The sequence below is a fragment of the Poecilia reticulata genome, chromosome 12 (genome assembly GCF_904066995.2).
Source record: "Poecilia reticulata chromosome 12, P_reticulata-male-v2, whole genome shotgun sequence".
In the NCBI taxonomy this organism is placed as follows: domain Eukaryota; kingdom Metazoa; phylum Chordata; class Actinopteri; order Cyprinodontiformes; family Poeciliidae; genus Poecilia; species Poecilia reticulata.
The window spans coordinates 18,293,368-18,319,908 of record NC_088841.1 but is presented as its reverse complement, the minus strand read 5'-3'; the positions used below and the strand labels follow the sequence as shown (position 1 = coordinate 18,319,908).

Sequence of the window (26,541 nt, the reverse complement as noted above, 5' to 3'; positions counted from 1 at the left end):
CAACATAAATATTTAGAGAATTATATAGTAGATAATAAAAACAGCTTGTTTTTGCTAACATTAGCATTGACATTCTAACACTATGTCCTGTTTGATTGACTGTCGTTGCTGTAAATGTTTCAAGATATTCTTCCGATTCTAAAACTAACATTTACCTTGAGCTAACTCGTCGCACTATTTAAGCCATCTTTATCAGTTAGTAACTTCTACATAAGCAGACTAACAATATTATACTCATTCAGTAAAACCTATGAAGCAGGGAAAAGTCAGACATGAGCACACATATCCAGCTAAATATTAGTTTACTTAGCATTAGCTGTAGGCATAGTGAGTGGAGGCGACAAGTGGAGGCGGAGGACTGTTTTTCTGTCTGTATATTATCAAAACAGAAAAAAAACATCCATATATTTGTAGTGGGAAATGTTTCTCTCTTGCGTTTTCATCCCTCATGTCTTTTCATCCTCTGCACATACTGTGTAGACACAAGTAAAAAATGTCACTGGTTCCATTTAAATGCACCCTGGAGTTTCACACTAAGTTGCAATAAAAAGTTGCATCTGTGCTCTTCACTGATCTTGTGATTAAAAATCCAGAATCCATCCAAAACTACAACAAAATCTTTGAAAATGTTGTCTCAGAACCATACTGGTTTTGAATGGTACAACAGTGATTAAAAGGTTGCTTAAATGTTATTTCTGGTTGGATTACTTGCAACTTGCATGCACTGGAAAACCAATCCTCTCTGTTTTTCAAAGAAAATAAACTCTCCTTGACGTTTTAAGCCTTATTTCTTGCAGAATAGTTGCTCGGATGCACATGAGCAGCACACTCGGGGGTCGTGTCAGTCAGGTTTTTGCCACTTGTGTTCATTCTGTCATTTGTTTGTATGTGTTTGTTACTGGCTTACGTTGAGTTTTTCATTTGGTCAGCTAAGGGCCAGAGGCCAGAATAACAGAGCTCTCTGGCTTATTCTAAAGAAACAGGAAAGAGGTCCACAGAATACAGACTGGTTTTTACCAGGGACGGCTGATTTATCATTTCTGACTTTGGCATTTTTCCTTTCCAATGTTTGAGTGAGAATAGAACTGGAAGAGAACAGAGGCTTAATATTTAATCTCTCTAAATGTATTTAGAGCTCAGATTACACAATAACAAATCCCAACCGATTTGCCAGGCAAACAAGTTATAAATCAATATCTAATTAATGAGGAGAGTATAAATCACTGCAGGCCCTCGTTTAAATCAATAGTGGTATTTCCTCCAAGTGATTATGGCAAAATGCCCCCAATCTGCCACCAACTGTTGATTTGCTGACACTGCAGCTACATTTGCTGTGCCATAACAGAACATCAACTAACATGTTCACCTGAAAGAAAAAATAAAGAAGGAATAGACAAGTATTTGTGCATTTTGCCCTTTTGAATTACAAGTAAATCTGGACATTTAGCAAGATTCAACATAGTCTAATTTATTTTTACTTTCTGTTCCTCACCTTTAAAATGATTTCAGCTATCTGCAGCTCATCTCTTATTGAACCATCTGAATGCTAAATAATTTGACTACTGTCCCTTTTCCCCCAAGCCATAACCATCCATATATTACATTGTGCAAAACCACTTTCCCCTGCTCCTTACAAGCAGTCAGACAGGAAATGTGCAGCGAGAAGGGGGAAAGACAAATATCTCAGTACATTTATTTCTAACTGGGCTGTTGACGTGCAATCCACACCCTATATCTTTAGCAACTCAAGAAGTCCATGCATGTAAATAAATCAAAAACAAATAAGTCCATAACTTAAGTCATGTATAATAAAATGGAACAGCACAAGAGATAATCATGCAAAAAAATAAAAAATAAAACCTTGCAGAACAGGTATACAAACCAAGTAAAATCACTTAAATATATTATTTCACATAAGCAATCCTTTTATCCGTCACTGCCAGTTGATGTTGGTGGATTTAATCTTGATTTATGGCTTATAAAAATAGAAACCAAGGTATTGGACAACAAATATTTAATGATGGGTAAAGAAAAAGAGGTCTCTCAAGACTTTCACTTGTTGCTAAACAATACATCATAATCTAAACATAAACTTAAATAATTTATTCATAAGCCGTCCACGACAGGTGCTAAGATTCCTGACAGACGAATAATATGTATGCCAGCTCACTCCACAAAACTACACTGCTGAAGAGAAGATCAAGTAAATTTATTTTGCAGCAGATTATTTGAAAGTATTGGGAGAACATTACGGACAGATGAAAGGGCAAATTTGACTGGTTGTATACACCTTATTTGGAGGTAGAATGACAATGAGGTGTAGATTTGGGAGCGGGTGGCATTTGCAGACTTGATCTAATTGTTGAAAGAGGGAAATATTCCGGTATATTCTATTTAAGAATCTTACGATGAAACAAATCTGGATGTTGCAGCAGGAAAATAGACTTGACTTGAATTTAATTGTAAAAGAACTATAGAAAGAATGATCATATTGTGCAAAGAACGTCATCAGAACCTTCAGTATTTTAAGTCATGTGTTAAATAATGGGCACGTCTAAGCTTATCCACGTAGATGTGTTGTAGTTTTACTGCACAAAATCTATTGAGTCTATCATTTGTTAAACAAATGTCACTATCCTTATCAAAAAAATGTTTCAGATGAAAACATTTTAAGTGCTTTTTTTTGTTTTACACGGGAAATTATGCACACGTGCTTCCGACCTGTGAGCCAACCCTCCGCTTGAGCTGGATGGTGAATAGTTACAGCCATGGTCTTTCCGTGGATCAAAAGCATATTTTCAGTTACTGAATAATAAATTGCAAGCCAGGGTTAAGCTAAGTTCATGAGCCAGATTTAGGTGAAGCTCTTTCCTTGTCTTCTTATCCATTCAAATAAATGTGTGGGATTAATCATAACTTATCTTGCCATGTAGCAGAGAAAGATTTTGAATGCACATCAATCTAATATGGGATTTTTTTTTTCATTTAAAAAATGTTCAGTGAATTGTAATTTATATCTGAGCTGTGTATATTTTATTTTATTCAGGATGATTTAAACGAAAGCCATCATTGGCACGGCATGACACGTGTCATTCCTTCCTCGTCCCGTTTTGATTTGTGTTTTCCCTTAAACATACGTTTTTGATTGTTTAGTAGGTCTGGGACACAAAAGGTGTTTTGAAAGAGATGCTTTTTTATGAGTGAGGAGAAATCAGCCTGCTTTATCAATTCATTTTCACAAAACAAAAGCACACACCATCCGTTGCAGCTTTGCAGCAAGAAGGTTCTGGGTTCGATTCCCGGCCCGGGGTCTTTCTGCATGGAGTTTGCATGTTCTCCCTGTGCATGTGTGGGTTCTTTCTGGGTACTCCGGCTTCCTCCTACCGTCTAAAAACATGACTGTTAATTGGTTAATTGGTTTCTCTAAATTCTCCTTAGGTGTGTGTGTGCATCTCCATTTCTGTCAACAAAGTGCATTTTAAAATAACTTGTGTGCTTTGAACAATAACATATTTTATTTACCTTTCATACTTTAAGCATTTTTGTTTTTTCTAGTTGTAATATCTATTTGCCCTTCAAGACACATCATGTGGGAAACATGGAGTTTAGTTGCAATATATATATTTTTTTCCATGAGGAACGAACGTGTTGTTGTTTTTCACATCTGTTTTTGCACTACAGTGTAATCAGTAATGTCTTCCTTTGCATAATTCTGACGGGTGCGTTGTCAGGATGTCATATGCTTACATTGTACCCTCACCGTTGTCTTAAGTGGATTTGTAAACGTATGAGTGGCCAACACTACACTTTGCAAGTAGGTGACAAATCCAAAAGCACTCTCAGACATCCATGGCCAGCAAGTCACCTGAACTAATGGAAATATTGCTCTGAGGCGAATAACAAGAGCAGATTTTGTCCTTCAGCCCACTCACATTCACATACAGTAACGATCCTCTGAGCAGCACGTCTGTAGGTTGTTTGCTCCCGAACACATGATTCATTCTCTACCATATCAGCCCCCACACGCTCCACCCTTGTACCCAGCTGCACAGAAGCATAATGGCCTTTTATCGATTCTCCTGTCTTTCATCGTCTTTCTTCTCTTTTTTTTTTTTTTTTCTTGCCCTGTGCTCTGCAGTGCAATGAAAGGTGGTTAAAAAAATATGCTGCATGAGGAAGGGGGTATGCTTGTTTTTTAACCTGGCCATCAAGGGTTCCAATGCATGTGTGTGTCAAAGTTAATTTGTTTCCATGTGCATGCAGATAAGTTGGTGGGCGTATGTGGAAGATGTGTTTGTTTTAGTAAATAATGAAGCCATTTGAAGACGTGGATGTTTATCAGTGGTTGTGTTCAAATTGAATTCATGAATAAGATATGCTTGTCACATATCTGCAACACCAGAAGAGATTTGAGAAGCCACAGCAAATAGGTAGATGACTTCTCTGACTAAAGCATACCTGTTTTGTCCTGTCATGCATTGCGCAAACCTAAAATCCATGGAAAATGTGGACAAAAAGACTGCTTAATGTCATCAATGTTGGTGGTATGGTACCTACAACATCAGTAGCTGAAGCTCATTAAGACCTTTTTTGACTGTTGTTTCAGTCCTAATGGCTCATTAGGTAAAAGCAGACACTTTGCTTCAAACGTCGAGGCACAGAACACAGAGCCCATCGAGGATGATAATTTACAGTGCTGTGAAAAACTTTTGCCCCTTTGCAATTTCTACTGTTTTTACTTTTTGTCAAACGTACTTGTTTCAGATCATAAAAATAGAAACTTGGCAAAGCCAGACATGGTAGCTAAGGCCGTTTTTTTTTCTTCTTTTCTAATGGTGGCTTTATTTATTAAGGGATAAATTTGTCCAAACCAACTTTGTGAATTTAAATGAGTAATTGCCTGTAACTGGTTGTGTCACTATTGTAAGGTACAACTTCAAACAAGCTTTTGCAACACCTATTGAAAAACTTTTTAACCGACTCGTCTTTAGTCAATTATTTTAATTTAGCCACTTCTCTACCCATTTCTTTGTTTTTAATGTATTTTTGCTTCATGTCCTTTTCCTTTGTAACACACAGATTGTTGTCATAATAATCTGACATAACTGTCAGAGCTCCAAACAACTGTACAAAACACAAAAGCATTGTTTTTCCTCATTAACACAAAAAGAGACCATCGTGAGGAGAAAACCACTGGCTCAGTAGTTGGCAGCCTGCAAACTGGCATTGTAATATGACAAATGTATTGTTCTAAATGAAACATCTGTTTATATGCAATTTAAGAGGTTCTGCTGTTTTTTTTTTTTCTTTTTCAAATGTGCAACATTTGTGGCCCAAAGTTCAAGCTGTGGGAGTAAAATCAGTTTAAGTACAAACTACAACTACGCTGGACTTTAAGACCAACTTTTCATTGCAATAAATTTATTTTGTAAAACCTACATAAACAATGTCATGATTAAAATTGAAGTATGCAAAGAAACTGTTGTTTTGGACTAAGTTTTACCAGCAATATCCCTCACACATTGTGCTTGTTGGAACAGTCGGTGTTTTCCTGTTGAAAGGCCAAACACATCCACACATTGGGTTTAACATTCCCATAATAAACAAGTTACACATTTGAAAATTATATACATCTAATAAATACAGTTTTAAAAAGCGGGACTCGTATGTGAATTATTATTTCCGTCGATATTTTCATGAAACACTAAAAAATGATTTTAAACTTCCTGCGGATGGAATAAAGAAATCATTTGTGAGCAAAAGTTTTGTACTTTTGAGAATTCCTATAGGGGATTTTGTTTGTTCTCATTCTGTTCTTCACAGTTTTATAATTACGCTGGTTTATTCAGTAAACAACAAAGGAACAAGGTGCAAGGAACAAGCAGCCAAACACAGTTAGTTGTCATTTTTCCTCAAAAGAAAAAGAAAAGAAAAAAAAGAATAATTTTTATTGTTAGATGGGAAGCTTTTTATTTTCATTTGAGCCTTAAATCACATTTATTTTACCGTAGAAACAGTTTGAGGATAACAAAAAGCAACACTCTGAGTGAACAAAGCAAAATCTGAAGACAAGTGCTCCTCTGCCTTTTAAACAGCTCTGCCTCTTGATAGCCTTTCTTTGAGCTAATGATGTGCAGGATCCACTGTTATACCAAATCTTCTGACAGACAAAGCACTGGGAGCACAAGGATTACCAGCCGTTGTCTTAATTGATCTCATTATCTTTTTCCCGCTCTTCTGTAAGGCCTTTCACTCTCCAGTGTATCTTGTGATATCTTTTAAATGACTGCAATTTACTTGAACATATCATTGTCATTCTATTTTATATGCCTTTTTTTTCTCTTTATGCTTGAGATGTTGCTGCAGCAGAGCTGCAGAGAAACGACTCCAGTTTGATTTCACTTCACTTAAGCCATCTACGAAAGGAAGTCATTTTCCTTTAATGTTTGGTTGTGCGTTCTAAAATATATCATGCATCATTTTACCGTATACGTATGCTAATGTACCATTTTGAGATGTTTTAAAAAAGAACACTGAACTTATGATTGTATTTTATATGCATCAGAAGATGCCAAACGATGGTAATAATCAAATAAAAGTCTTTTTTTTGTGTGTGCATTCATTATTGGCACATCATGACGATAAACTAAATATTTCTCTTATTTCTCATTCTTTCTCTAGTCTGCATGTATTCATGTTTTTCAAGAGGCCCGGCATTTACAGAACCGATTTTTAAATCAGTAAATACAGCAGCTTACTGAGCAGTTTTTCCTGTTTGGCTGTAGCTGTGAGACAGGTACTGTCAGCAAGCTGTCCACAACATGTCATTGCCATTTTTCACACTTCTTCTCAATCGATTGGTGGAAAGAAAAATAACATTTACTTTGTGCCAAAGACCTCTAAGCAAGGAGTAAAAACACCCTTTTTGCTTTATACCATCTCTGTGAAAGTAAATATTACCACTGACAGCTACCTGCCATTTTCTGGGCTACTTGAGCATGTTTCAAAGGGGCACTTCATGTGAAGGGTCTCAGATGGTGACTATTTACTATAATTGCAGAAGATGGGACCTTCAAATACGTGGCATTTAAAGGTTGTCTTTAAGTTTAAGGGCACAGTCTTGCAGCTTTTTTTCCCCAGTGTTTCTTGTCTATGACTTTATGTACTGAAACAAAACTTCTCTTTCAGACATTCTACCAAATCCACTTTTTTTGCTCCAACTTGAGAACAAAAGGATTCCAGTTTTCAAATGTTGAAAAACAGTATGTTTACAGGAATGGGGAGTAATATTTGTAACACATTTTGCAACAGCTAAGCTATAAAATATGAGTTATATATAGCCAGTAGTTACACCAAATGTTCTGGAGATCCATTTCCTTCTTAATTAGATTTAGCCATTGGTCTAAATATGGTAGGCTTGAGCACAAAAGCAAAAACGTGCTTCGTGATATAGAAATATTATTTACTATTTGAAATGTCTAACATAATCTGATCATATTTCTGTTACAACAGAAAAGCAGAAGTTACTTTGGATAAAAACAAACATCTGCCAGAATTATAATTTTATTAGGTTCTATGTAAATGAAGGATGTGTGTTTTTTTTGTGTGTGATTTCTGATGATGCACTATGTTTACATAACTGGGTACACTTGAAGAGAAAAAGTACAGTTAATACCTGGCTGACATGAAAGGATATAAAAGGGAAAATCGCAACAATTTATTTTTCTTTTTTTTAGCAGATTTGTGGTTGTCACGTTCTTTCTTCTGTAACCTCAATTTCCACTCCACACTGCCTGATTTTTTTAGCCTTAGTCAGCTCATTTAGCCTTGTCTAATGTGTACCAATGTTTCCCCTTGTGTTTCTCTGCAGGACACTGAGATCCTGAACACGGCTGTCCTCAATGGGCGCACAGTTGCTGTTCCTGTTAAGGTGGTCACTGTTGGGACAGATGGTGCTGTGTCAGATGTTACGGAGTCAGTGAAGTGCAAGTCAACAGACGAACAGGTTATCAAGGTTAGTGTGTCGTGAAGCTCCTGGTTTCAGCCTCCCTGGTTTTAGGCGATTCATTTATAGCCAAGGAAATTTTTTCAAAAGCGATCAGAAGGAGTTACAGATTACACAATCGGACAAAGGGTTACAGTGTTTTAGCTCGTACATAAAAGTTGCCACAGGTGTTTTTTTCATTATTATTATTTAACTATTTTATACTAAATGTTCAGCTTCTGGTAAGTAAATAAGAGGAATTTGTATCAACCTCTTAGCAATGATGGGAATGGAAACACTATTTACATGTATTCTTGTCTAAAATGTGTTTTATCTCCATTTGTTCAGATGGTGTTTTATTATTGAATGCTCTGTCTTAGTAACCACGAAACAGCTTTTGACTGCAACACTGTGGTTTCCCCAGTCCATTTTTAAGATATCAAATGATAGAAAATTCATACATTTCTGGTATCTACCATCCACATGCACTGAAATGACATCCCAATGCAAAATCTGTAATGTTCAATCTGTGCTTATATTGATTGGCCATTAGATTTCAGAAACAGTCATGTGTGAAGATAATTTATAAAATATATTTATATATAGTTAAGCATATTGTTTATAAAATTTATAAAAGTCTGTGATTGGTCAAGTCATTTTGTTTCTCTTAATCTTCAGTCTGATAATGTCAATGCTGACTAATTTAAAGATCATTTTAATTTGCATACAATTTCAGAAAACTAATTGAAAGAATATCCCGATTCTACTGGTTTAACTTGAATTGTCACAACATGTTCCGTTTCTCAAAAACGTTTTAGTTAATTTCACAAATCATAACGATTGTTTCTATTTATTTACTTATTTGCTTAAATATAAACTATGGTTGCTTTTTCCTTGTAGAAATTCGTCAAAACTCACCTTTACTTGCATCAAAGTGTTCCATGCCAGCCGATCTTGTTTTAGTAGACCGTGCCCCTTCTCAGTTAAAAAAACTCACTTGATCTCACTGTCAAAAAGCTGTATACATGCTATACCCACCAGAATGCTGACTATTACTTGCAAAGATCAAATGAACGAAGCTCAGTTCAAGTCAAGAAAAAACTTTGAAAGACCTTCAAGAAAACCTACAAAACTTTTGCCCAGAAGCTCTGTGAAAGATTACAAGATCGTCTGGCTTCTTGGAGGCAAAATACGTATGTATATATAGCGATAAATATGTAGTATAAATGATCAAAGAGGAGAGAAGCGACAGAGCACATCTCTCAGAGGGTTTCATTATCCACCGAAATGATGCCACACATTGTGATGTTGACCTTGTGGGCCAGGGACCGGGCGCTCCAGCAGCTCACACATTTGCTTTTGGGAGCAGTAAGCAGCACCCCGCGTTTTAACACTAATATCAAAGGAATCTCAAAATAACACAGTTTTTGATCTTTTTGTATCCCGACAAATCACTGTTTTAGTTAGAGTTTGAGAGTAAACTCTCTTTCTAAATCAGAATGGATCCTCTTTAGCTCTCTCTATGGGTGTCTGCACTAGACTTGGCTTTTAATCAACAGTGATAAAAATAATAATTTTTTTCGTGTCTTTTAACTAGAAATAGTAAGATGATCTTGTCTGACACGGGATAAATTTATAAGTAGTAAAATATATTTTTTCTAAGCTTAATAATAACTTCAGTCTGGAGCTACCCCCTCATAATTCTCCGTTTGTTATTTGAGGCTACTTAACTGAACTTTATACCAAGAAGCATGTCTTTTCCAGAGGTAACCCTTCTTTTTGTAGCAATTTTAAAATGGGGTGAAATGCAATTTATTCTCACTGGGTTCTCAGAGATATTTTTAATATAGATTTGCCCTCAACACATGGCCCTGTGCTGTACGGCACGCCGATCAGAACCTTAATTTAGTTTTAGCCAGTTATCTTAAAGTCATTGATTCATTCATCCATTCATGCCTTTGTAATGATTGGTAAGGTACAAGACTGGCTACACACTTAATATTGTCCACAGTGAACTGACACAGATTTGCGTGCATGTGTGTGTGTGTGCGTGTGTGTGTGTGTGTGTGTGTGTGTGTGTGTGTGTGTGTGGGTGTGTGTGTGTGTGTGGGTGTGTGCGTGTGCGTGTGTGTGTGCGTGTGTGTTACCACTGATAAGAGGTAGAGAGAAATTGAGTTTCACTTTTTAATGTACAGCAGAATCTCTGTTCAATCTTTAAAGCTATCACCTAAAATGCCCTTAATAGGGACAATATTCCAATGCATCTGGAGTGCAATAACAAAGCTGAGGAAAATTGGAGATTTCCTGTTAAAAATGGTTTGAAAACCTTAATACGATCAAGAGGTGGATAAAGAAGATTCACTTCTTTCTTTTTAAGTCAATTTTGGGTTCCTAATATCTATTATAATCCTTATTTTGTTAAACAAAGTGATTTCATCCATCGACTTAAAGTGGGTAATAACTACAAGACGTAAAATTTCAGTGTCATTATTTTCGTGTACAAATTCAAAATCGTCATGGTGATGATTTATGACATTGTAAACAGATTAAGTGTATTGTTACAAGGGTGAAAGGGAAACACTCCCCCAACCCCACCCCTTGAATTATAACCATATTATCCACATTATTGTTTTACTGGTCACACATATTTTATTTAATTTTATTGAAGCACATAACACTTTTCCACCATGACAATGACGTCTGCCTTTAAACTGTTAAGTCCCAAAGAGAGTAAAATGTACATTCAAAGCATATTTCTCTTGCAGAAGCTTTAAGAAGGAGTTTAACAGGTTGTTTGGAAATTTAACAATATGTAGCACAGCAATTACTGTGCAGGGAATCACACATAATACGACCTTACAACGTTTTTATGTCAGTTAGGATAAGATCAACTTGGATAACAACATCCTATTTAATATATAAACCTCTACAGTGACTCTTGCATAGGTCTTGTTAGAAACATCTAAATTATGCCGTTTTATTTATGTCCTTTATTCGACTTTGCCTTAATAAAACACAATTTCTAAAGTTTTTAATATCCCCACAGCTTTCATATTACTTTTAATCACTAATTAGGTTTCAACATGCGTGAGGTTTGGGTAATGCTCACTTTACTGATGATAAAAGTTGTTGAGTGGAAGAGAATAAGGAAGAAGTAATGAAAGTGAGGAGGAGGAGAAGCTGACAGACACAAAGCTGTCAGTTTTGTTCCTCAGAGAGATGGGATGATCTCGCACCATTCGAGAGTTAAAGCTGCCAAGTCGTACGCAAAGACGGGTGACAGTTTTCTTTTGACTGGTTTGTTAGAAAGAGGCGATTGTCACTACTAAGGATTTGTGCTGAAATTAACAGTTGTGCCAATCACGTTTGTGACGGGTTTATAGATTAGAAGGATTACAATGAGAGAGAAAATTCTATCAAAGCATTGAAAATACCCTGTATTGCAAATGTAGAACGTTCTCGTAAAGGTTATGCGAATGTTATAATGACAATATTTACAATGTCCTGAATATACCATTCTTCGTGTTGGAACTTCATCTGAGTGACTTTGATAGCTCATTGGATTTGTGCTTCATCCAGCTGGTCATTATTTAGTTCTGAGCATTTTGTTCTCTAGTTGGATGAAACAGGTTGGTGTCTTTGCAGGGCTCCATCTGTCCAGTTGGATCAAATTCCCACTACTTGCCCATGTAATAATGCTTTTCACATGCACATGTATGTCACATCTACACATGATGCACCTGCGTCCATGCAAAAAGTACTTACTCAATACACACACAATGAAACACACCCAGGGTTGAACAACCCAAGTAAGCCAAATGAATAAAAGAAGTAAACTAATATGTGAAATAGTTCATATATAATTAATATATATAAGAGCAAACACGTTCTCAGCTGTGACTTTGACTAGAAAACCTCTAAAAGTTGAGATCCTCACAAGTTTCGCCAATGGTCCAAAAACAAACACACAGATATGAGAGAAACTTCCTCGATACCAAAGAATGAGCTTCATGAATGCACCTAATTTTCAAAATAAAGATAACGCATGAACCTCTTGTTCATAATGGAGGTCATTTCTGTTGAAGAGATGGTCTGAAGCAGATTTGTTTTTGTGCTGTTTTCTCTGTCTTCAGGTATCCGAGCGCTGCGATTACGTGTATGTCAATGGAAAAGAGACGAGAGGAAAGAAAAGGGTGACACTCAACTTCACCTACAGTTTTTTGAGTGCACAGCTGGAGATGAGTGTATGGATCCCCCGCCTACCGCTGCTCATAGATGTATCTGACCCCGAACTCAGTCAGATAAAGGGCTGGAGAGTCCCTGTTAGTGCTGGCAGCAGGAGGTAGGACTTGGTTTTCTGTTGCATTATCACTGATCCTTCCTTCTTTTTAAAAAATGAAAACACTAGAGGGCAAAGGAAGATAAGATAAAACTTGGAAATAATGTCCTCACACAAACTTTATGGGTTTATATCTATTATATAGCCAGGCATTAAAATATTATACAACAGTAAAATAGTTTCGAACCAAGTGTTGTTTTTGTTCAGAAGAAATTTCGGAGAAGTTCTTTGCTTGCATTAGGGGAATGTTTCATGACTTGGTTAACACAAAAAAACAAGTCAACAATCTACTGGTCTTGCAGACCTTTGAGGCGTAAAATGCAGCTGCAAAAGCAGCTCAGATGTATAATGAGTGCCAACAAATTCACTAGAGTGGTGTCCCAAAAAGTACTTATTAAAAAGAAGCAATACTGATTTGAATTATTAAGGAGCTTTGACAATACCAGAAAGTAGTGAAAGCACAGGAGCATGAATAGAAGAATAGATTCTGCTGAAGCCTTTAAATAAAATTAACAAATATATTATTATGTGGCAGTGGCACCAACTTCTTTCCAGGTATACTTACAGTAACTAGAAATCAAAAGGAAACATTTTTGAAGTGAGGTCATACACTTGGTTTTAAAATATGTGGTTGCTGAAGTGGTGATTGCTTTATTGTTAACTTAAGTATTTTTGCATATAGAAATGCAAGAGGAGAATTATTACTTTACTTTTATAATGTTTTTGAAACACTGCAGTGGTTTATTCACCCAGTTTGAACTTCAATCTTACCACAACCTCTGTTTGAAAAAAAAGAGTAAATAGGCATTTGGCAATGTTCTGGGGAATAAAGGTTTATACAAGAAATTGTCATTGTAAAACAACATCAGTAATCACAAGTACCACTTGAAAGTTTATTCACAAACATTTACGAAAGTTTTCCCAGGAATAGACATCCAAGCAGCTTAGTTTGTCATGCAGTGTTCTCAGAGATTGTACAATACCCAAGAGCTACATTGCAGAACTTACATAACTCTTGTAAAATGTGAAAGTTCATCGCAGGATAAAGATTACTTAAAAGGGATGCCTGCAGAATGACTCTTTTCCACTAAAATAACAGGACTTAAATGACTCGGATTTTAAAAAGTTGTGATTCTAAACACAATAAATATCAACAGATAGGCTAAAAACGAAACGAGTGTTTCATTGGAACTGTCAAAGTTCAGACCTCAGTCTGACTGACTCTTTATTAGAGCTGTGCATGAATGAATTTCTGCAAACCTCAATGAACCAAAGCCATGTTGTTAAGAGCACTGGGCTTAATGAGAGGTTTGTATCCTACAGATCTTTCTTGTGTCTTTCTTGTGTTTCATAAATAATGGCAATGTGGGGTCTGGTATGTGTGTTGGTACACAAAAGGTTAAATTTACTTTATCTTAGATATTTGTAAGGACCAGGTAATGTTTTTTGCCCCCATTATATATTTTGTCTTTATATGTAAACCTTTAGTATGAATGACATTTTTCCAAAGACTGTTTATGCCGAGTTAAGCAGTTTTGTAATGCAGCATTTTCTTGCTCATCAGCCTGTAAGCAACAATGCTGATGTTCATTTTCAGAAGTGAGCTCATATAAGCCAATATTTCAGTCTGGTCGTTGTTGTTTATATTGATTGAATTTTGAGCAAGCTAAGCATATATTAAAACCATCTGCAAAGATCCTAAATATCGCCAAATCTAGACCACAGCTTTGAAGAGAAAATATGCTTTATACCATGCTAACAAATGGAAACATTTACAGATATATTTTAGGTCCTTTTTTTGAAATTCACACAATCTGAGGGGTCTCACAGTTACATAAAGAAATGCTTTATAAAAAATTTATAGTTTTTGTAATTGAAAGAATGTGTATAAGACGAGTAAATGAGAGAGCAACAATAAAATTACCAACATTGTCTGTCCAATCCAGGCAAGAGAAAGCTCACCCATTAAGTTAAAAAGGCCCCTCATTAAAGTCTAATACCTTGGCTGATGTGTCACTTAGTGTTAAAAACAGGCCCTGACCCCGATGTTTCTGCTGTCAGCCCCTAATGTCACCTCTGTGTGGACTGCTGTCCCCTCAACTCAAGTGAAGGAAAGGGGGAGGGGGATGCGGTAAAGACAGGTTAGGAAGTAAGCCAAGCCACTGGGCCACAACATGTTAACCTGTCAGCACGTTTTCTGCCTGACAAGCCATGCCTCATTAAACCTAATAGAAACTGTCACGGTCATTCCCCCTGGCCACCTGACCAGCATGGAAGCAAGAAAAGCTTGGAGCATAGAGAATAAAAAGGTGCAGGATGGAAGTGAACAAGGAGAAGTGAAGAAATTAAGCAAATTTTGGGTAAAATCTGAGAATCACGTCTGAAAATTGAGGAATAAATGACACCGACACTGTGGAAAACAACACAAATATTAGATCACAGATAAAGTTGTTTGAAAGAAAGTTAGATTACGGGGCATCTATATTCATGTGAAAATGTTCAGACCTCTTACAGATTTCTAACATATAAAAATCTCAGTGCAACAAAGAAATGAGAACTGGCAAAAATAACCTGATGTCATACAAAATGTTATTTTTAAACAACCTGACTGCTCAACCTAGCGGCTTCCCACTAGACTGAGGATGTTTCTTTTCTCAAATGTTGTTAGTTCTACGGCAAGTCTAGGAGGACAAAACTATGTGTTTCACCCATCCTTGAAAAAACAGGAATGATTTTGTTTTACATGTGTAGTTTCTTTACATTGGGGCATGATGAGTTATTTTAACGTTCCTCATGTTTATCAGGCAGCTGATATTTAAAATTCTTTATTCAGCAGTAATTGAGTAGGGTTAATTAGGAAAAATCACAGTTAATCATTTAAGAAGTGGGGGGATTAATTGTTCATATACAGCCAGGTTTGTTTGGATAGTTTGTTACCCTTAATGAAGGAAATTGGCATTTGAAAGCTTCTCTTTCTTTGAAATTAAAATGAGTTCATTATTCTAAAATGCTTAAGACTGACAACAAAGCAGAAAGGGCTGATATTTTTAATGGCTCAAATAATGTTTGATGTTTAAGACATTAACAGTGAAACAATACTACATACACAACTTAGCCAAATGGAGATTTGCGGGCAAAATGTGTGTCCTCTAGTCATTTTAAGCATTTTTATTTTCCTAACCTAGCTCCTTATGTTTTAATGTGAAAAGGGATAATTTAACTTGCATCAAACGTAAGGTGTACCTTAAATCTGTTCCAAAATTCAACCGTAGGTTGTGAAAATGCTTTCAGTAGAGGAATTTTAATTTGCTACAACACATGCTTTCTGAGATGGCTGTATCTGCAAAGCATTTGCCGAGGGCCAAATAAATGGCAGACATAGTGAGAAATATCAGTTGCCCTTTTAAAGAAAATGAAAAAGCAAGCTAGGCAGCAGTTTTCATCTGCAAGTTGATTTTAATAGATTTAAAAAAATAAATAAATAAACACTCTGCCAGCGTAGCTTTTGAAAAGCCAGGCAAGAAAAACATGATTTGCAAGCTTCCAGTCGATCAGCTTTTAAAAAGACATCTTTAGCTATGCAAATCCTCTGCTACTATGCTTTATAACTCAGAATCAACTTGAAATATATTAATGGTGTCTAACATTCATCTGCTTAACTAATTAACTAAAAATGTAATCCATTTCTCTTATTTTGCCACATAGATACGAGAGAGTAACCGATGACAACGCTGGTGCCTATGGGCAAGAAGAGAGGACAGAGAATGCGTGTGTAGCCCAGTACCAGAGCACCTCTCTGCATGTCCTCACACAGTTTGTTACAGATGCAGGGGACTTTAGAGGAGCCATGGAAGAGGGCAGACCGGGTCAGCAAAATTTCCTGCTGGGTACAGACTGGCATGTGGATGTCACGCAGCTTGTCAAGGAGTCTCTCAGGGTGCAGGACCCGACGATTGCCGAGCTCCTGGAGAGTCAAGTGCTAATTGGACGGAGTTCTGGAACCACCAAACTGCAGGTAGTGTGAGTAATAGTTTCATGTAGAGGTTTTTGTTTTTTTTCCGGATGATCCAGCTTGTAAGACAATACATGAGCTTTGCTAAACAAGAACAAGATGAGATTTTTTTTTTGGCAATGCTAATGGGAAAACTAGGAATAAGAATATTGTGTTTTCACAAGCATAGTAAGATGTTTGCAATAATTGTCGGCAAACTTCATGTCTGTCACTCTGGAGAACCTGCAGAGCAGAGCAATAACCAGGGACTACTGAAGCAAAAATTTGTTTGATGCACAAGGATTCGTTTGATGCAAAGCAGAGTTTCTGATGTGGTAATCTGAGATTAAGAGATTAGATTAAACATTTCAACATTTTTAAGTCATGATCAACAATTACAATGAATAAATGTGCTGTGTAAACCTTCTCTCCACTCTGAATTTACCTCTGAAATTCTCCTGTTTTTGCTTTGCATTTCAGACGTATTTATTTATAGTAGGAAACCAAGTCTCTAAGATTTTGAAAAAATCTGCCAGCCTCCCGTCATTTTGGTCATCAATATGTAGGCTTGTGTGTACTCACTATAATCACTAATTACGATTAGTGGTACTATGGGATACAAAGCTACTTTACCAAGTTTAGATCACTTTTAACTTCTAAGCTTTTGTGTGTTCAGTATATATTCTTGCATGATTAAATGCAGTTAGACACCTTCTGCTCTGAGAAATTCATGTACTACTCAATTTGAATTATTAGTGAGAACAAATTTACATAATATTTCTATACTCACACATCCTGAAAACGTAGCACTTGATAGGATTTGATCAGTATGTCTGTGTGCTGTGTTTTTACTATCTTATTTTTTGGGTGACATGCATGTTTGTTCCACCGTCGACTATTTGCCCTCGCTGTTAATTTGTTGCGGAAATGGATTCCCATCAAAAATGTCAGCAAAAGTCTCCATATTTTATTTTTATGTGTGCTATATTTTGACATCAATAAGTGATAATTTTCTTGCTTTGAACAAGGAGTTTTACAGCATGACCTTAACATTTTTACTTCTCAACACCAACCTAAAACTTTTCACCCTTAACAAAGCAGTAGCTGGTGTAAAATATATATATATAGCTGTCTCATAGTCATCCTCAATCTGAATTATTTTGTCCTTTAGCTCTCTTTTGCTACTATAAAGAACTTTAAATCTTTGACCCTGTAAACCTTTTATGTTTGAACTGTACATCTTAAAATAAACACACTAACTTTAATGCTGTGTTTTCCAACCTTGTTCTTTGAAAACACTGGTACACTCGCGTACATGCACAACAACGGAAACAACAGTTTCCACCACTTTATTACCGCCACTTTCCAAAACTATCAGTGACACTTCTTTTATGAAAAACAGTCACCTTGAGCTCTAGACAGGAATGAGATGTTAGATGTGACGTTCATGTCAGTGTTTTACAGGCTTCTGTTCTTTACTGCTGTGTTGAAGGCTGTCTCCAACATGAACAATGTCCTGAATAGCAGAGATTGTTAAAGATCGCATTTATTCTGCCTGAACGCAATAACAAGTCTTCTGATTATCAGAAACTTGTTATATGAGGACTCGTGAAAAATCTTATATGGCTCTGATTGAAGTTGAAGGTGAGCAAGCTTGTGACCTTAGCTGAGTTATATGTTAGAGTTGGAAGTATAGTGTCTAAAATTCATGGCTATTTATTCATCAGCATTTGTAAAACAACCCTAAAGGGAATATTATGGAGTGTTTGCATGTTCTACATATGATGGTTTTTAATTTGAAAGAACAGAAATTTGTTCAGAAGTGAATTTTTGGCATAAAACTTTCTTTGTATGCTTCATTTTTGCAGAGGATAGTTGCTTATTTAATCACATAGTTTATTTTGAGAAGGTTTCTTCTATTATCTGCTGATTCCATTCGATTTACTTATTTTTTGCCACTGATTAGTTGTAGTTTGAATGTCCCTGGTCTATCAAATCCTAAAAGAACAGTACCAGGAACAACAGCTTACACAAAAGAGTTTGTAAACAGGTGGAAAGTGGAAGCATTTTACCCTTTTTACAATGTGAAAGTGCATCTTCTTCCAATTATAAAATATTGCACATATGATTAAAAAAGGTTATAAGATGCGATCTAGTTTGCACCAGAATTTAGCATGATTTTAATTTATTCTCCGATGTTCAAGACAAATTGTACACCGTCATTAAGTATTTTTGTGAAGTTAAAACAAAATGGAAAAGCTGTTATGAAGAAATAAGTATGTTTTCCTGTTTCTTACAATTTCATAGACCAAGTAGCATTCAGGCACTGCTAATCAACTGGGCTTGATTAAATGATTCATAAATGAAAGCGCTTCTATAGAGATAGCGGTTTGGGCATTGTGCTGTTCTTGTGAGTGCAGGTGAGTAACACAGTATATTCAGCTCACAATATCATTTTGAGCTATACATTTTGAGCTATATTCAGCTCAAAATGAGTGTGAGGGATTTATTAACCAAAATTGGGTGTGAACCAGGGATATGAAGCAAAATTCAGACAAAGAGAAAGATGGCAAACAACTCATTGTTAAAATATATATATACATGTAGCAGAAAGAAAAATCCAACCAAAGGGCAATACGTAAAAAGACAAAAATTAAATCAGATATGTAAAGACACTAATAAGAGTCATACAATACAATTGTTTTAGTGACAAAAATCATAAAATAAAGCCATCCACTCCATGAAGTAAATAACAAATTTGATGCCGAAAAGGAACAAGCCTGAAAAACAGCCAGATTGATTCCAGTGAGGCATAAACACTTAAACCTATCAAGTTTACACCTGCACCATCTCTCATTCTATCAGTTTTGTTTTACCACGTAGCTCAGTGCACGCACACGCACACACCCACACACACACCAAAGATTCACAAACAATCACAGTTCTATTTATTTAATGATACAATCAAGGTCTTGCTCAGGAGACTACAGACGTCACTCTCACGCCATAAATCAACGCCGGCTTGACATTTACAAGACAACACAAGAGGAATACATCGCTGAAACACAGGCCATAAAATTCCACCTCTGCTGCAGGGGATTTCCTGGCTTCTAAAAAGTCCATGTTTTTATGTTTCTATTTGCATTAATATATATATATATATATATATATATATATATATATATATATATATATCAGTGACGTGTGGTCAGGGGAGGCAGAGCTTCACCTGTCATCATGGAAATATAATATATAATAATAAAATCATTTAGAAAGATATTTTCACCCTGTGGTTTGTATATAAAGTTCCTATTTTTAATTTCATTTAACCAAATCTGATGTTATTTTTCTTCAAAATTGCTGAATTTTCGCATTTTGTCATTCAAATGCTTGGAAGCGAAGCCGGTGAGGCAGCAGCGAGCTGAGCCTCACCTGGAATTACGCAACCTCTCGCTAACTGCACCGGTTGCCATTCTATGAGAGCATGCTCCACCTGTCTGTATGTCGCCAATAAAATGATTAAAAAAGTTAAATGTATGTACAGATTTTCCATAATTTAGCTTATTTATTTAATGTGCTGTGTTTTTATTGTCACCAACTGTGTATGTAACGTGTTTCGTTTGCTAAGGAGCGATCAGAAATGGCAGAGAACAGATTCGAGGTGAGGCAGGCAGTTCTCTTGCCTCATTGCTGGGGGCGCTCATGATCCCAGACATTGACACTCCACAACTGCAGAGTAACAGACAGTAATAGGGAGCTAGCCATACAGAAGCTGCGCTGATACAGAAAGCGAGATGGACGTGGTTTTGAGTTGTACTTTAACGGTTTCTCCCTTTGCTGTTAAGCACAGCACGAAATTAATAATATCGACATGTCTAAGTTTGATTGAGATAACAGAATTATTCTGCGGCGGAGGCGCAGCTAAGCATAACATGTTAAAGAATAGTCTTTTTGCCCTCCAGCATTGTACGCATGTGCATTCCTTATGTAAACTAACATGCAGGGGTCTAGATTCGTAAATCCGATTATAATTAAGTCAGTGCCTCATCAGCTATGAACCTCACCGCATGTCACAGATATATGTCAAAGATATATATATATATATATATATATGTGTGTGTGTGTGTGTGCTGTGTGTGTGTGTGTTACATTACCTCAAATACTTTAAACACTAAGTTAAAAAATACATTTGTAGTTTTTTTTTATTTAATAAAGATTCACGGTTTCAAATGCAACTTGACTTTTAAATTGATGATCCTGTGCACTGAATCTTTAATGTTATCAATATTTTACTCTGCTGAAAGTTTTATTGTGTTGCAAAAAGGAAGAATGAATCCATTTAAGGACTCTGACAGGTTACGGATGGGACACTTGCATGCAAAACGTATTGTGCTGATAACCTTTGCAGACGTCAGTGTGTGAGTCAGACACACGTGGTTTGGGTAATAATGGGTTCCTTGTTATATTGTTGGTTGCTCATGCCTAGATCTAGGTCTAAAAAAGGATTTTCATGGGGTTTTGCATAGTGGAACTTCCTTGATCTATACAGAAATGTTATAAGACATGAATTTGACAGGTCTGAATAGGAAAGGGTGAGACTGGGAAGCCTCTTTAATTGCTCTCTTGGGACAGAATGAATAAATCTGTAAACTTGAAAGCTGATTTTAGAGGAAGGGTCTTGACACACCTGAAAACCTTGTGGGGAAATTTCACAATTATGGATGTAGGTGAAAGGCAGAACCCACAGTTTCTGTGATGGGATGGAGGCGAGACATGGCTCTGGTATTAAAGACAAGAAGTACCATTACAGAATCTTGAAAAAGAGCCTCGACACGTCGGGACATAAGCCCTGGAAAGTCTGGACAGCTGCTAGCTGGTACTCAGACGTTAGGTGGAAGAAAATATGATCTTTTTGAAGGAGGAACAGAGCATCAGCAGAGCTCTCTCTGAGGTGTCAGACGTTTTTATAGATTATAAGTCTTTTCCATTAGGGTTGAAAGATACTTGGAGCGTTATGTCTTTTAATAGGTACATTACACACCCTTTTATTCTCTTACACAGTGGTTAAAGAGTCACTTTAAGAGATCAAGTATGCCTCTAAAGTCTAGGTAACAACAAGTTAACATGAGTTTTTATTTTATATACCTCAGAAGTAGCATTATATATAAACATAAAATTGCAAGTTCTGATAATAAGATTCATAACATTGGGGTGTCGGATTATTTTTTGCTAAAGAACAGACAATAATGAAGGAAAACAAAAGCAGAAAATGGTGTTTACTTATTGCACTTTTAGGTTTTGTCCGTCTCATCATATGCATTTCTCACAAAGCTTTTATGTCCCACAAATCATAACCAATTGCTTAGGCATTTTAAAACGCATGTGCGGTTCTGAGAGCACACAGTTTGCTTTTGACAATTCAAGGGTATTCATCCATTCACTTTGACTGTGTGAGAAACAAAAAAGGGAAAATACAAAAGGAGGGAAACGGAGTATTGGGTCTGGACAAATGAGGCGGTGATCGGTGCTGACAGTTCATTATGGCTGGTAAATGCAGCTCTGTGGGGGAGGCTGCAGGAAATACTGGAGCCCTAATTGGAGCGGATGGAAGAGATTCTCATCTCAAAACAATATCACAGCTATTTACATGCTTACACCTCTGGCTACTCTGAAAGTTGGGGCATTCCTTCTGAAGGTGTGGATTAGAATGCAGTTTTGTTGTGGGCTTGGGGGATTTTTTTTATTTGCATCTTTTCACAAGTATGTGCTTTTTTTTTATCACAACCTAATGTGCCCTGTGTGCGCAATGATTGAAGAAGTGTTATGTTTGTCATTTTCTCTTAGTGCTTTTGGTCAACCTAAAATGTTAATAAACCTCAAATATGAATGTTCAAGAAAGAACATGTAGGATTTTTTTCTTTTTTTTCGTCTGGTTGATTGAAAATCACGAACAACTCAGAATTTTCCGATAAACATTTCTGACATAAAAAACAGAAATAATCAGTGACCCATACACTCACCGCCTTTTTTCAATAACAGTGAAAGACTTATGGGAAAAGCCTTATGTCCTTATACCACAAGTTCTCAACTGGGTTCAGGTCAGGAAGGGGACCATGCCATAAGTTGCCGGTCCAGCCGCGGACCCATCCATCTAGTCTGTCAAAAGTCACCCTCACTTTATTGGTCCAGAAAACCTTTGAAAAATCTGTCTTCAGATATTTCTTCAGTCTGTCTGTCTTGTTGGTCAGGTTTCAGCTTTCCTTACCTTGGCCAGCTCTAAACATTGTGTACTTCTACGTACACCAGGCAGGAACTATTTATGGAATATGACAGAACTGGACGATAATGAGCTGCTGGTACCTTCACTCTTGATTCTTCTCAGATTCTTGGCAGTTAATTTGCAGATTTTTCTCAACACGTTTCTTGTGACCTTGTTGGCATTTTGCATGATGGTTCTGTACCATCATGCCCCAATATCTTAGCAATTTCAAGAGTTCTGCTTCTCATTAAGACACTTTTGGTAATTTTTGTCTCTTCAGAGTCAGTTAAATCTCTATTTTTTTAAAGGAAAGAAGTTGACTCATAATTATCCACACCTTGATATAGGGTGTTGACATCACTAGGACACACACTTCTTTATTATACAGATCACCTGTTATGCTTAAATCCATTAAACTTTCAGGTGTATCCAGTTTGTGGTTAAAAATATACCTAAAAATAATAACATGGTCAAAATACTCTTTTCCGTAATAATTGTGCACACACAGCATAGTGAGGTTTTACCGTATGTAACAAGTCTGTAAGCATTGCTACTTTCTATAAAGCATATCTAATTAACTTGTTAGAATATATTTGTGTGTAAAACAAGTTTTCAGACAAATGCTAGTTCACCACTATGTCCAGCGATCGCCATTTTCATTTAATTAGCAGCTGCATTAATCTGTTCTCCTTCAACAAAAACCAATACAAGCAGATTGTACCAGGATTTGGAGTGAAATATACACTTATTTTTATTTACAATAAAGTTCTGACATGACTGATAAAGCTGGTATGTGATCCTCTAAAATATTTGTTTGTGTGGATGCAGCAAGTTCAGTTGAATTTGAATCTACAAGAGTGTCTTGTTACTATAATATTACAATATGTTTGACGGTTTTGACTGTATGCAGTTTTAGAAAAGGTGTTGTGCTGGGGTTTTTTTGTAAGACCTGGTGCTCCATGATGTTATAAGCAATTAAAAATCTTCAAAATGTGTTTTTTTTTTTAGTATTATTATTTATCTGCAGTGCAATAGTAAAATATGTTTGTGAAAATGTTGGCTGAAGAACTACTAGAAAAAAGAAGAAATGAGTTTTAAAAACCTTTATTTTGCCTGCAATAGGTTCTGTCCCCTCTGACGTCGTCAGTCCTGGCCGAGAGGAGCATCCGGGTGGTGGATGATAAAGTGAGTGTGACAGAGCTCGGGGTGCAGTTGGTTTCTTCACTCTCTTTGTCCCTGCAACTGAGCCCTGGAAGCAACAGAGCTATTGTTGCTACTGCAAGCACACAGGAAGTCATAGAGTCACTGACGCAGGTAAGATTCTATCCATGTTCCTTTAATTGGTCATGATGTGTCATTAGCGTAAAAAGTATTAGGTCCTTGTATTGCCTGTTAAAAAAAATAGATTTTGTGAATTACATTTTTATAACTAGTTCACTAGTTCAACTAGTGTTGGTTTATTTTCCTCTTAGAATATTTCTCATATATTAAAGTTTTCTTCATGTTGTTTGAAATTTAGGGAACAGCCATGACCCATGAGAGTTGTTCAGCCTTTTTACCATAATTAAAACCCACTACTTCTTCCCTTGTGCCTCTGGTTTATTTTGGTCCTCATTTGAGGGGAATCTGTAGATTTCTATTTGTGTTTTTGTTGCTAATTTTCACAGTACTGGTGTCTCACTAATTTAAATTTGCTACATTGCGTGTTTGTTTTCACAGGAATCCCTCATCAGTGCCTGGCTTCAGTTCAGTGATGGATCTATGACTCCTCTGGACAACTACAACCCTGCCCATTTTATTCTGGCAGCCACATCTCTGAATGAACAGGTGGTAGTTGTGCAAAAGAGTGCAAAGTGGAAGTGGCCTCTCATTGCTGCCAAGGGTGAAGGCCAAGGTTTGCTTGTGCGTGTTGAGATGAGTCCATCGGAAGTGTGCCAGAAGTCCAAACGACGCTCTGTTTTAGCCACAGGAATGGTGAACGTACAGGTAAGGTTTGGTCAGTCAGAGGAGCAGTACATGCAGCCGGGAGACAAAAGGACACGTCCGGATCCTCCGTATTATGGTGGATCCATCTCCAACATGGACACTGGGTTAATAAACCGTGCAGCCACGACCATTCGAGGCCAAGTCCCAGTGAGACCTAACGGGGGTCGCTTATCATCAGACAGTGGGAACAGAAACTTAAATGACTTTTCTGAAAACTCAGAGCTGCCTCGGAGTCGCAGTACCGACGATGACTTATTGCCATCACGACGCGGCCTGACGGACCTGGAGATCGGCATGTATGCACTGCTGGGAGTCTTCTGCTTGGCCATCCTCGTTTTTCTCATCAACTGCATCTCTTATACATATAAGTACCGAAGTAAACACCTATCTCTAGAAGCCACAGAGACTATGCCCCACGCCCATGACTGGGTTTGGCTTGGCCAAGAGGAGGGGCTTTGTCTGCAGCAACAGCAGCATGAAGAATTGACTGGTACCTTGGAGGAAGGTAGTCAGCTTTTAAATGGAGGTATGCAGCGCAGTATTACAGATGGCGGCATAAGTAGCTCAAGTGGAAGAGATCTGAGGAGCGAATCACTTAACTCACCGACCACCAAGAGGAAGAGAGTGAAGTTCTCCACTTTCTCTAATGTAAAGCCTAGCAATGGATGTCCAGTGCTTAGCCCATTGCCACTGGTGCAGACCAGTGATATAAAATGGGTTTGTCCAGACATTGAGCTTGGAGACTCAAAGGATCTTAGGAACTACATGGAAAAGCTTAATGAGAATGCAATTAAGAACACGGCGTAAGAGGTTCTGGGTGTTTCCGTTGGAACTAAAAGAGAAACTCACCTGAATGCCTTCATCATAAGGAGGGAGAGAATGGAAAAAAATATATATGAAAGAGTGAAAAACCAAACTGATGGCTGTAGTTTAACTGAAGACCTCACCTTGAAAACTGAGTAGATGATTCTGTTACTTTTGATTCTAAGACGGTTCTCAGACATGGTCAAGCAACAATTTTCAAGACTTGAATTTTCACAAAGCAGCATAGTTAAAAGGCTCAAAAGTAAAAACTGTATTGTTGCTTAAATGTATGTTTTTTGTCTTCTACCAAGCTCGATATTTCTCTTTTGATTTTACTTCTTGTTTTTTCTTTAAATCACGTTTTACTGTTCTAAATGTGGTAATATTATTTCAGAATATATTTTTTTCTTATTTTCTACAGTTATTATCGGTCCTTTGCTATGAGTTGGCAGTTGTAGAGCCTATGGATCAACAATCTAAAGCATTTTGTACTGTATATAAATGCAGTGTTTGATTTAGAGTTACTGTATGTATGGTAACATTTTGTAAAGTGTTGTTTGATTTGGTTTTAGTTTTGTTTAGTCTCCAAAAGTCAGATCCATGCATGATGTTATTTATGAGGAGCCATGTGTGTCTGATCTGAAAATATGTAGATAACTAAAACTGTTACACTTGGAGACAATTTAGTACTGTATTATTAAATTCCCTTATCATGGTTAAGTTCTGGACTTGTATGTTTATATCAATTGAATTATGTTTCTTGGTCCTCACACTTTCTATGTTTGTGTTTTTCTTGGTGATCACACTCTCTGAATATACAAAAGTGCTTTACTGCTGAACTTGTGTGGCATCTCATTACAATTTTAGAATTTCTGCAGAGGAAAAACTGTGATTCCTACCAAAACCACAAAAAGACAATCGCGTGCAACGCACCACAAATTTATGGACACTTCTGGTAAAAATGTGTTAAAAGCTTTAAGCCGAAGCTTTGCAGACGTTTTTCCTCATGTTACCAATTTCCTCTTTGGTGGCAAGATAAACTTGGGTCCTTGTTTATCTTAATTGCCCTTGTTGTGAAACAGTTTTGCTCAAGTTGTGGATATGGGCAAGTTTAAAGTAGCAATATAGTTAAACCCATTTCCTGACCTATTTCGTGTGGATTAAATGGACTAAAGCTG

General features: G+C 36.8%; 1 protein-coding gene across 1 annotated transcript in view; it reads left to right on the top strand.

The window, feature by feature from the left end:
- The window catches only part of LOC103473593 (transmembrane protein 132C), a 159,538-nt gene extending 133,336 nt beyond the window's left edge, over window positions 1–26,202 (top strand). Inside the window, exons 6-10 of the mRNA XM_008423935.3 lie at window positions 7,871–8,014; window positions 12,118–12,326; window positions 16,029–16,338; window positions 23,696–23,887; window positions 24,293–26,202. Of these exons, the coding sequence (XP_008422157.2) occupies window positions 7,871–8,014; window positions 12,118–12,326; window positions 16,029–16,338; window positions 23,696–23,887; window positions 24,293–25,366 (1,929 nt within the window). The 3' untranslated portion in view covers window positions 25,367–26,202. The remainder of the gene's footprint in view (window positions 1–7,870; window positions 8,015–12,117; window positions 12,327–16,028; window positions 16,339–23,695; window positions 23,888–24,292) is intronic.
- The last annotated feature ends 339 nt before the right edge of the window (window positions 26,203–26,541 follow it).